A 12,948-nucleotide genomic window follows, 5' to 3' on the forward strand; every position below is an offset into this window, starting at 1 on the left:
ATGATTGCTAGTTGTCCGTGATTCTGGAACAAAGTTAAAAAAATGAATGAAAAATGAAGTCTTTTTTTCTTGTATCTGTTCTTTGTTTGACCCTGAGATAAAGTCCTCAAGGGCAAGTCATGTGTTTGGACCAGTGGGGTGGGGAAAGAGCTGTTTTGCTGGTTCTGTGCCTTCATTTTTTTATTTATTTTTTAAAGAAAAATTGCTGTTATTGAAAGGCTAATCTCATAATAAGCTTTAGGAGACACCGCTACTGCTTAAATTTTGTGATTACAAAAGCACTTTTACACTGGAACAAAGTTCTTTGCTGCTACTGTTTGGTCTGGTTGTGTCCCTTGTAAATTATGTCTCAAATCCATTTTAATCTATAGTGTGGGACACGTAGTCGTTGATTTTTCCTAAAAGATCAATTCTTAGAAAGGTTCACGGGGTCAAAGAGAAACCAGATATCATTGTGAAGATTTCATTCATGACTTATGAAAAGGGTCTTGTTTGTATTGTTAAAATGGAAATTGGACTCCCAAATGGTTTTGCGACGACGTTCATATATATATTTTCATTTCCATTTTCCATACATTAATTCAAACTGAAATTAAAAAATAAAACTTCTTTTTTTTTTTTTTTTTTTGTTCTAGCTCCAAAATTTGGGGATCAACCCAGCCAACATCGGGTTCAGCACCCTGACGATGGAGTCCGATAAGTTCATCTGTATCCGGGAGAAGGTCGGAGAGCAGGCACAGGTGGTGATCATCGACATGGCGGACCCAAACACCCCCATCCGCAGGCCCATCTCGGCAGATAGCGCCATCATGAACCCTGCGAGCAAAGTCATCGCACTTAAAGGTAGGAGATATAAATGATTAGTTCCAAAGATACTCATATTAATCTAATTGTAATGACTACTGTATTTTTAGCTCAACTGAATCATAGGACAGATCCAATCCATTGTTGTTTAAACTAGAAATTAAGTGTGTTGTTTTCTTGGCTTCATTCATTCAGTTCCTTTTTAGTTTAAACTATACTAGACCGATATCTGTAGCAAATGTTTTTTTTACATTTTCCTCATTATAGGTTACATCTTAGTGTACAGTAACATGATATGTTGTGTATTTTCTGTCATGCAGCCATAATTGCTTTGTCTTTTTGTTTTGTTTCCTTTTTTGTTGCTGCTTTCTCATGTGTATGCAGACGGTGAGTTAACATTTTGGTACAATGATTTGTGAAAGTTATAATCCTGTTTCTAAAATGAACATTATGTAGAGTTGTTTGGCCTCATTGCTTAACCTTGTGTAGGTGTTTCTAGAGCTTCCACTTCAAGCCAGAAAATGTAATAAATAATACTTCAGGCTACACATACACATTGTTCCTGTCCGTTTGAAAAAGTATATTTTTATGACATGAACCTAACTAATAGATTTTTTTATATTTTCTCAACTCAATTGTAGTGAATGTGTTATGAGAACAACGGCAACAATATTGCTGTTGTAAATATAGCAGAGGTGTGCCTCAAGGTTCGGACTTAGGCCCCATGCAAATTTAAGCCATGATAGGCAGTGTGAAGCAAACATGTCCTAGCATCTCTCAGATATTGTTTACATAGATAAAGACTGTTTAGCCAACAATGTACCACATAATTAACCCACTTTGGTTAAACAGGATTTAGCTTTCACAAAATTCATAGCTTGACTGTTCACATCATGTTGATTTCTATAGACATAAGTTTCTCTTTCTGGGGTTTGAAATATTGTTGGGCATACATTTGCTTCTCTCTGTTTAATTTTAATTATTATAATTGTAAATGCTTGCCATATTGAGTCCTTTTCTCCACCCTCACTTTGTAATCTTAACATCAAGCGTCTCCATATAAATTTCAAGTTCGTGTAAATGAACCTGGGTAAAGGTAGCCTTCTAGATTTATGGTTCTTGTGGTAGTTCATAGTCCAGTAGGTTTTAATCACTGTGCAGCTTGTGTTTAGATAGAAACTCTGTGACTAACACTGTATCAGTGTCCTAGCTGATGTTTGGGTAAATATCAGTAGCTTTTACACTAAACTCAGTCTCGGTGTAGAGTTGAAAGATTTGAGTCATCACTTCAATTCTTAGCATGTTATTAATTGTAATTGCTACGTAAAATGTTAAAGGGTGGCATGGAATAATAAATCAGATTATCTGCTTGAACAAAGATTGTTTGTAGCATCAAACCAGTTGCCTTTTCAATAGAGCAAAAAGAACAGTGATTGCCTTGCATTGGAGAGCCAGAACAGTCACTGTCGCAGTTTAAAATTAGATTAGCTTTTAATCGATTGCTTGTTTGTGGCTACAGACCATTTTATTACCTTATTTTAGATTCACAATGTCCTGTATGAAACAAGCAGCACGTTTCCTGAGTGATATTTTAACCTGAAATGATCTAGACATGCTCAGTCCTGCTTTTAGCCTGTGTTCACACTGCATATAAACAGAACCAATTCATTATGGTTTTAAGTTAGAGCTTGGTTGGAATGCCACTCTATAAGATACTTATTATGTTGAGACAGTCTTGAATGTGGTTTCAAATCCCTTTTATCCCTTTGTAATGCTCACGTTCCCACATTTGTCATGAGATTTGAGTGTTAGGCTGTATTATGGGAATCTATCCACACAGGCCTGAAATGTAGTGTCGGCAGGTGTCAGAATCATTGTAAATAATGCTTATAGATTTAATTCTGACCTCTGCAGTAATCAGCTTCACAGCAGCCTGCAATCTTAGACTAGTTCTACTAAGAATTTAAAGTGGGCATGAAATGAAAATCACCCAATCTATTTTCCAAATGCATGTTATTGATCTTAGTGTGAATGATTCATGCATGCATACGTTTCTTCTTCTTTTTTATGTAAACTTGATCAAACGCAATCTTTCTGTGAAAACAGACTTCTTTCTGACAAATGCAGCACTTTTCCAATAATAGGCCACTTAAACTCTTTTCAAAGTAGAATTCAGATCTTCTTCTTTTTTTTTTCATTTTTAGGCATAACAGCCACATTATAAAATCCAATCAACAACCGACGAGTAGAACCTGTCCCTGACCTAAATTTTTTCATCTCTTTTTTGATAATTTGTGTCTCTCAGATGTATATCATAATATGGAAGAAACAATCTGTCACTACTTCTATTTCATTGCTTTAAGAATGCCAGCATTTGACCAGCAAGCTGTTTGTCAAGTCAAGATGAGATTAAAAATTATATATATATATAATATTTTAATAAAAATGTACATAAAAGAGTCTGGGGAAACATTAGCTAATCCCCAATATTTAGGATTTATATTTATTTATTTATATGGTTACACTTCACAATAAGGTGTCATTTGTTAACATTAGTTAATGTATTAACTAACATGAACGGACAATGAACAATACATTTATTGCACTATTAATCTTTGTTAATGTTAGTTAATAAAAATGCAGTTCATTGTTAGTTCATGTTAGTTCACAGTGCATTAACTAATGTTAACAAACACAACTTGTGATTTTAATCATACATTAGTAAATGCTGACATTAACTAAGATTAATAAACGCTGTAGAAGTATTGTTCATTCTTAGTTCATGTTTACTAATGATAACTAATGAACCTAATTGTAAAATGTTACCAAAAAATGTATAACTTTTTAGTGAACTTGACTTTCATACTCCGCATCCTGGTCAAAAGATCTCCCCGAAAGCTTGTACTAAAACCAAGCTGGGAAAGTAAAACCGGGTTCATTTCATGTTGACTTTAGAAACCTTTGTGTTATACTTCAATCCTTGTCTTAATTGAATTGATACACAAAGTTTAGATTAACTGAGGCCTGAAGGAAATAATTCACCACATAGATCAGTGTTTTTTTTTTTATATATATATATAAATAATCAGTTGGAAGTTAATCAGGTGAGTTGCCGCCAAGTCCCTTTCCCATAACACGCATTTATTCGCAAGTCATCGTGTACAGTAAGCCATGTGCAAAGATGAAATCAGTCTCTGGTGTTTAATTTGAGTTGTCTAAACTGTGTTCCTTTCACAAATTCGCTCTACACTTGCTTTTTGATTGCTTTGCTTCATTTGTCTTAACTGCTGAATGAGCTGTCATGGTGGGCTTGCCTGATGCACTTCCAGCCATGACTGACAATATTTCTGCCCTGATGTCTTAGTCTTTGTAATCTAATTCAATTGCTTTGTGTGTGTGTAAATATGAAATGTTTTCTTTATGGTGTTTCTCCTCTTTATTCCTCACAGCTGCCAAAACCCTTCAGATCTTTAACATCGAGATGAAGAGTAAGATGAAAGCCCACACCATGACTGATGATGTCACTTTCTGGAAGTGGATCTCTCTTAACACCATCGCCCTGGTGACTGATAACGCCGTCTATCATTGGAGCATGGAGGGAGATTCCCAGCCGGTCAAAGTGTTTGACAGACACTCCAGCCTGGCAGGCTGTCAAATCATCAACTACCGCACCGATGCCAAGCAAAAGTGGCTGCTGCTCATTGGCATTTCTGCTCAGGTGTCATAATCATTTTGCATAATCATTCTGGAGTTTTGATCTAGAATTACACACTATTGTTGTTGTTCTGGACATATACATGCTCACGTTGAGATGTTTTCCTTTTTTTTTTATGTATTACAGTTAAGGTCAAAAGTTTACATACACCTAGCAGAATGTGCAAAATGTTAATTATTTTACCAAAATAAGAGGGATCATACAAAATGCATGGTATTTGTTTATTTAGTACTGATCTGAATAAGATATTTCACATAAAAGATTACATATAGTCCAGCATTTTTGTGTATTTGAACCCTTTCCAACAGTGAATGTATGATTTTGAGATCCATCTTTTCACGTTAAGGACAACTGAGGGACTCATATGCAACTATTACAGAAGGTTTAAACACTCACTGATGCTCCAAAAGGAAAAATGATGCATTAAGAGCCAGGGGTGTAAACTTTTAAACAGAATGGAGATGTGTACTTTTTTCTTATTTTGCCTTAATATCCCATTTTTTATATTATTTAGTACTGCCTTTCAGAAGCTACAGAAGATACTTGCATGTTTCCCAGAGGACAAAATATGCTACATTTACCCTGATCTTCAAATTTAAAAAGGTTTCTTGAATTTGAACCTAACTATTTGTAATCGTTGCATATAAGTGCCTCGGTTGTCATAGTCATTGTTGAATAGGGTTCAAGTACACAAAAATGCTGAAAAATTTAAGAATTTGTGGGGCCTGAAGAATTTTTCTGAAGAACAGCAGGGAGTTTAACCGTTCAGGATAAACAAGGGACTCACAAACAACTATTATTAACCAACAGCTGTGGATCATTCAGGTAACAACACAGTATTAAGAATCAAGTGTATTTAAACTTTTGAAAAGATTCATTTTTATAAATCCAACTATTATTTTCTCTTGTGGGCTATATGTAAACATCTTTTATGTGAAATATCTTATTCAGGTCAGTACTAAATAAAAAATAACATGCATTTTGTATGGTTCCTCTTATTTTGGTAAAATAATAACATTTTGCAGATTCTGCGAAATGTATGTAAACTTTTGACCTTAACTGTATTTACTATTATTTTTTATTTCTTTATATCTTTGTCTTCCAGTCAAACATTCGACATTGAATCAACTTTGTTTTTACAAATCTCTCAACTGTTTTTTTTTTTTTTTTTTTTGTTACAGCAAAACAGAGTGGTTGGTGCCATGCAGCTATACTCAGTTGACAGGAAGGTGTCGCAGCCTATCGAGGGTCACGCCGCTGCCTTTGGCCAGTTCAAAATGGAGGGAAATTCAGAAGAATCCACTCTCTTCTGTTTCGCTGTGCGAGGTCAGGCAGGAGGAAAGGTGCGTTTCCAGTTGTGTCACATTTGATTGCATTAATTAGAAACATGTTATTCAACAAAAAGGCATTAACTGGAAGTATTCCTTACACAATTGTCTAAGAACGAGAGGAAGTGGTCTGGGCAGATTTTTGGGTGTAAACTGCAATTTTTGAGGAAGAGGTCATGTAGCTTGCTGGTTTTAGTTTCAGATGTTTGTTACTAATATTCAATGTTTGATGATTACTTAGTTTATCACTTATACTTTCATTATTTTGTGTGATTCCCTTTGCAACATGAAATTAATTAAAGAATTAATACACAGCTTCACATTATCGAAGTGGGGACACCACCGACCGGCAACCAGCCGTTCCCTAAGAAAGCTGTGGATGTGTTCTTCCCTCCAGAAGCACAGAATGACTTCCCCGTTGCCATGCAGGTATGTGGTTTCTTGGACTTTTCCAGTGAAAGAGACATTACTTTGTTTCTTCCTTAATGCTTTTACTGGTTGTTCCAACTTTTTAAACACTGCTCTTTTGAGCTTAACATTCATCAAAGGATTCTGAAAAAGAAAAAAATCATGGTTTCCACAAAAATATTAAAGGGATAGCTCACCCAAAAATTTTAATTCTGTCATTAATTGCTCACCCTCATGTCGTTCCAAAGCTGTTGATGAAATCCAAAAGCTTTCTGACCCTGCATAGACAGCAGGACATTGTTAAAATTATCTATGTGACATCAGTGGTTCAACCGTAATTTTATGAAGCTATGAGAATACTTTTTGTGCGCAAAGAAAACAGAAATAAATATAGCTGCAAGCAGCAATTACGGGGCCAAGCATTCAAAGGGGAAAATGAGGAGCTAAGGATGGCAGGAACAGCAGACCAACTGCAACAATAAGTAAAAAGAAGCCATTTTAGGATGATTTTAGTCAAAATGACAGAAAAATGATGTAGAACGCCTACTGATACGATTTAATGGCTTATTAGGTTTGACCAACAGGTGGCGCTGTTATCAAATCGATGTGGTGTGTTTAGTGTGAGGTGACAAAGGCACACTCAAAGTTTGGTGACTTTATGTCAAAGCTTTGCAGAGATAAAGCCTCAGAATCATTTTGGCATCAAGCCTAAAATTTGTAGAGGCGCTGTACGAAAATGGTTTCATCTATCAACATGAAATCCATAACTTTTTGTCAGCACAGTCTGAAGATGATCTGACTCGATTTTGGTGAAAATCGGACTAACGGTCTAGGACTAGTTCGAAAAAGTAGGTTTTCAACATAAATCAAAATGGCGGACAGGAAGTTTGACCAACTGTGGCATATTTGGTATCTATGTTGTCGGCATGACCCAAGGAATATTTTGAGACTAATTTCATTACACTAGGCTAATGCTGTTTTCGGCAAATTCGTTGATGCGTTAAATGAAAACGCTTTTGAATATCGACACAAAATCCATAACTTTTTGTCAGCATGGTCTGAAGATGATCCGAGTCAAATTTGGTGAAAATCCGACAAACGGTCTAGGAGGAATTCGAAAAAGTAGGTTTTCTACATTCATCAAAATGGCGGACAGGAAGTTCGGCCAAAATTGGTATCAATGTTCTCGGCCTGACCCAATAAATATTTTGAGATCAGTTTCATTACAATAAGTCATTTTTCACATAAGTTATTAGCATTTTTCGAAATTTCGTTATAACCAAAATTTTTATGTACATTCAGGGCATAGTGCCGAGCATTTTTGTAATTAATGTCGAAACGATACGCTAATCCGTTCTCAAGATACAGCATTTTAAAGCTAAATCCAAAATGGCTGACATGGGGAAAATTGGATATGGTTCGACTTGGCATGCTCCTCCGACTCTTAACGGGATGAGCTTTGAGATTTTTTGGCAAAGCACTGAGAAGTTATAAGCAAAAATAGCCATTTTTCATATGTCCTAACCACTAGGTGGCACTGTGACGAAACACTGCAGGTAGCCTCAGGTCATGCATATTATAGCACACACCAAGTTTGGTCTCAATACGACAAACCATTGTGGAGATATGGCCTCACATCCATTTTTGCACGCTTTTCGTAGAATTAATTAGCGCGTTATTCGAGAACAGTTTGTCCAATCAACTTGAATTCCATAACTTTTTGCCAGCATGGTCTGAAGATGATCTGAGCCAATTTTGGTGACAATCAGACAAACCGTCTAGGACGAGTTTGAAAAGTAGGTTTTACAAACAATAAATTATAGAAAAAAAACTAAACCTTACGACTTTTGACTCGGCATGACCCAAGGATTCAGAGAAAAAAAGAATTTTAATTTTGTGGCTTACGGTTCAAAAGTTATTAGCAAAAAGAACGTGAAATTTCGGACAAGTGGTGGTGCTAGAGAGTTTGAGTTAGAGACATCAAACTTGCTATGGTTAAAGTTATACAACTTTCCCGCAAGCGGTTCTATGGGCTGCCATAGACTTGCGGCGGAAGAAACGGAAGAAGTGCTTGGCCCCTAATGACTTTATTCAGCAATGTATTCTCTTATGTGTCACGTTCACAAGACGCTGGAGCCATCATTCTGATGTAGAACTTGGATGCTCTGCGCCTTGTTTACAAACAGAAAATGCGCACTGTACATAAAACTTCTTCGTAAACTTTGTAAATCTATAGATTTTGACAGAGAGGATGACTTGCAATTTTTTGCCCAGCTGTACTTATTTAAACTAGAAAATATAGTGCCTTCCACAAATATTGGCACCCTTGGTAAATATGAACAAAGGCAGATGTGGAAATAAATATGCATTTTTTTTTTATCCTTTTTGATCTTTCATTCCAAAAATTGACAAAATTATAACCTTTCATTAAAGTAGCATGCTTCTAGTTACCCTGGTGTGCTTAAAAATTTAAATATGAATGGGAATATACTTCAGAGGGAATATACTATTTTACTCTAAGAATTTCTAGGGGTGCCAATAATTGTGGCCAACATGCTTTGGAAAAGAAAGATTATTTCATAATGCGATTTTCTCTCCACTTTCAATTGTTTTACTTCAGTGAATTATTTAAATGAAAGATTAAAAGAATAAACTATTCAGATTTATTTTCACAGCTGCCTTTGCTCATATTTACCAAGGGTGCCAATATTTGTGGAAGGCACTGTACAGACGATCAACTAAGAGAGATGGGCATTCTATGTTAGAATGCACGTATGTTGTGGTACTCTCGTGAACGTGAATCGAACACTGACACGGAAGACAAGAAATTGTTGAATAAAATTGCTATTTTTTTTCTTTGCGCACAAAAAGTATTCTCTTAGCTTCATAAACTTACAGTTGAACCACTGATGTCACATGAACTATTTTAACAATATCCTTACTACCTTTCTGGGCCTTAAACATGGTAGTTACATTGCTGTCTATACAGGGTCAGAAAGTTCTCGGATTTCATCAAAAATATCTTAATTTGTCTTCCGAAGATGAACAAAGATCTTATGGGTTTGGAACGACATGAAGTTGAGTAATTATTTAATATCACTTTAAGCAGCACAGCTGTTTTCAACATTGATAATAACAAGAAATGCTTCTTGAGAACCAAACCAGCATATTAGAATGATTTCTGAAGAATCATATGACAGGAGAAATGGCTGCTCAATGTTCAGCTTTCTCATCAGGAATAAATTGCATTCTAAAATATATTCAATGAGAATTTTTTTTTTTTTTTTTTTTCAGACTCCAAAGTTTTGAATGCTAAATGTGAATTAATTTGACCTTTTTTTTTATTTCTTGGTACACAGATCAGCTCCAAACAGGACGTCGTATTTCTCATCACTAAATACGGTTACATTCATCTGTATGACCTGGAGACGGGCACCTGCATCTACATGAACAGAATCAGCGGAGAGACCATTTTTGTGACGGCACCCCACGAAGCCACAGCTGGAATCATCGGCGTGAACAGGAAAGGACAGGTACATGCTGAGCCTTAAATTCAGATTAGTAGTATAAATGGTAAAATGAAACCGAGAAATGATAGAAGCGGCCCAATGTTTACAATTTCCAGTGAAATCAACCTTCAAATGGCTTACTTATAACAGTTGTCTCTGCATATTAAGCTAGCTTAGAAGAAAGTATATTAACTAAAGTAAAATTACATGCTCCAGCTGTAATGAGTGTCAGTATTTCAAATTTCTAGCAGCTGTGTCACTTTGATCCTCCACCGTGGAGCTCAATATGTGTGTGTTTGGTCGTATCTCTGCTCTGTCAGAGGGAATATAAGGAGGACACGATACAACTCAGCTGATTACCCCAGAGGCAGAACATTTAATACCCTCGTCTTACTTAGACGTGGAAACCACCCATCCTCCCTCTGCACATTTCATCTTTTTTCATTTCCTCACAGCATAGCTTGATGCATCTCTCATCCTGAAATTTTCACTTGAAACTTTGAGATCAAGACCACCGTAGTCAATCCTGGTTATGTCAAAACGGTATACATTTCTGCTGGATCTCATAAAGTTATGAATAAACAGGTGTTCGGTATCTCAGGTTGAGTCGACGCTCCTGTCCACCAGCTCTCTAGGTTCACAAAGCTCCATTGTGAGCTTGTTAATGGATCTCGCGAGCGTGTAAATAATTTTCCAGTCATGCCAGAGAAAGTCTTCAATTATTCAGCGGGTGACAGAAAGCCAATCCAAACTGTGTCACGCTGAACCTGAAGAGCACTGTTACCTTTGTCAATAATACAGAACCTCCACCTGGGTCAGCCAATAGTGACATGCAAAACATCACAAAGGTGAAAGCGTTAATGCATTGATCGTCTGTAGGGTTATGTGTTTTAGTTTACGGTTGTTACCATTTTTTGTACAACGTTGCATAATTGCTTACGATACATTTTTCTGTTATTTAACCCAATAAATACATTAAGATTAGGTTAAAAAATGGAATGCAGATCTCTCTTCCTGTCTCTGTTTCCCCTGCTCGTACTGGCATTCTCCATCTTCCTGTCCCCCTGCACCAGTCAGCACTAGTGGGTGATGAAAAGCCGTGTTCTAACCAGCTGCGTCTGCACTCGTGAGCGGAGTGACCTTGAGAGAGAGCCTTCACTGAAAATAGCTGTGGAGAATGCAAGAGGGAGACGGACTGAGAGAGAAAAAAAGTGGCAGTTATCATGTGATCTTGCCGTGGGAGGCATTGACTGGTGTCCTTAATCCTTTCACGTTAACACAGGCAGAACCTGACCGCCAATCACAGCGTGCGTAGGCAGAGTGCATCATCGGCTTCTGTGACATCACGCTTTGCCCTCCCTTTTTTCTTTGATCAGGCCTACTATACTGGTGTAACATGACTCTCAATAAGATAAATGTCTGGTCTGTTGGTACTTTAGGTTCTAGACAGATCATAGAACAACTACACCATTGTTTTGTTTTTTGTTCTTGTATTATGGCGAATTAAAATTTTGCATAAAAAAAAACAATAGATTAAAGTTAACAATTTTTATTAATTATGCAAAAAAGCAGATGCACATTATTATTATTATTATTATTATTATTATTGTTGTTGTTATATTGTTGTTATTCTAAGTCTTAGTACTACTCTTAATAATAATAAATAGTAATATACTACTAAGAATTAGTAATATTATTAATAAATTAATAAAAAATGAATGAATAAATTTAGATGAATTGCAATGTTTATTATTATTATTTTAAATCCTACTATTACTGTTAATAATAATTCTTAATATACTATTAATAATTAGTAATATTATTAATTTAGCAGTAATATTTATTAAATTGTTTTAAATGTAGCTATTTGTTAATAGTTAATCTGTTTATAATAATAGTAGTAGTAATAATAATAATGATAATCATAATAATACAGTTAAAATGTTTTTCTGCTTTTTAACCTAATAAACAAACAAATTCACATTTTTCTTCAAAGCAAAATACAACAGAAAAACATAAGCAATTCATCACAGATGGATAAAACAGTTAAATTATTGACAATGATAATTTTGATAATTTTGTTTATTATTATTGTTGTTGTCATGGTTAATAACAATATCTAAATTTGTTCTTTTATGATGGCAGAATAAAATTTGGCATAATAAAAAAACATTGCTATTAATTTAATTAATTTGTTTATTATGCCAAATTGTATTATTTTATTTATTATGCCAAAAAGCAGATGCTTATCATTATCATCATCATTATTATTATTATCCTCATAATTATTGTAATTATTTTTAAATCCTACCACTACTGTTAATAATAATTATTAATATACTATTAATAATTATTCATATTATTTTAGCAGTAATATTTATTATGACAAATAAACAACAAATAAATTGACATTTTTCTCCACAGAGAAACATAAGCAATTACTCACAGATAGATCAAATGGATAAATATTAAAAATAATAATTTTGTTTATTATTATTATTGTTATTGTTGTTGTTATTGTATTATGGCAAAATAAAATTGGCATAATAAACAATAAAATTTAATAGCAATGTTGATTTTTTTTTATGCAAAAAAAACTGATGCTGCTTATTATTTTTATTATTACTTTTGCTGTTAATAATAATTATTAAAATGCTATTAATAATTTGTAATATTATTAATTTGGCAGTAATATTTATTAAATGTATTTAATTATTTATTTAATTTCTTAAATTATTTATCTGTTTATAGTTGTATAATAATAAAATAATATTATTATTAATAATAATAGTAATAATACAATTGAAAAAAGGTTTCTGCTTTTTAACATCATAAACAAATAAATTCACATTTTTCTCCAAAGCAACTTATAACCAAGGAACATAAGCAATTCATCACAGATAGATAAAACATTTAAATTATTAACAATAATAATTTTGTTTATTATCATTATAGTTATTGTTGTTGTTTAATACTGTATTTTTTTTTTAAACCTTTAAATCTAAATGGTTGCATTATTTTTATTATTTTACTGAGTTTTGCAACACTGCCTAAAAATGCATCTCAGTAAGAAACCGGCATGGATATTATCTTGTCCCATTGATAACAGATACTGGGATGTGCTCTGTGCAGATGTTTGTGTTGTTTGGGGTCCTCATCAGGAGTGACTCATTATTACTATCAT

The 12,948-nt window shown here is 34.4% G+C and overlaps 1 protein-coding gene across 1 annotated transcript in view; it reads left to right on the top strand.

Moving 5' to 3' along the window:
- Positions 1-12,948, top strand: part of cltca (clathrin, heavy chain a (Hc)) — a 51,148-nt gene that overhangs the window by 14,459 nt on the left and 23,741 nt on the right. Inside the window, exons 2-6 of the mRNA XM_073830151.1 lie at positions 636-843; positions 4,254-4,522; positions 5,701-5,862; positions 6,163-6,276; positions 9,615-9,788. Of these exons, the coding sequence (XP_073686252.1) occupies positions 636-843; positions 4,254-4,522; positions 5,701-5,862; positions 6,163-6,276; positions 9,615-9,788 (927 nt within the window). The remainder of the gene's footprint in view (positions 1-635; positions 844-4,253; positions 4,523-5,700; positions 5,863-6,162; positions 6,277-9,614; positions 9,789-12,948) is intronic.

Source organism: Garra rufa, chromosome 23 (genome assembly GCF_049309525.1).
Source record: "Garra rufa chromosome 23, GarRuf1.0, whole genome shotgun sequence".
In the NCBI taxonomy this organism is placed as follows: domain Eukaryota; kingdom Metazoa; phylum Chordata; class Actinopteri; order Cypriniformes; family Cyprinidae; genus Garra; species Garra rufa.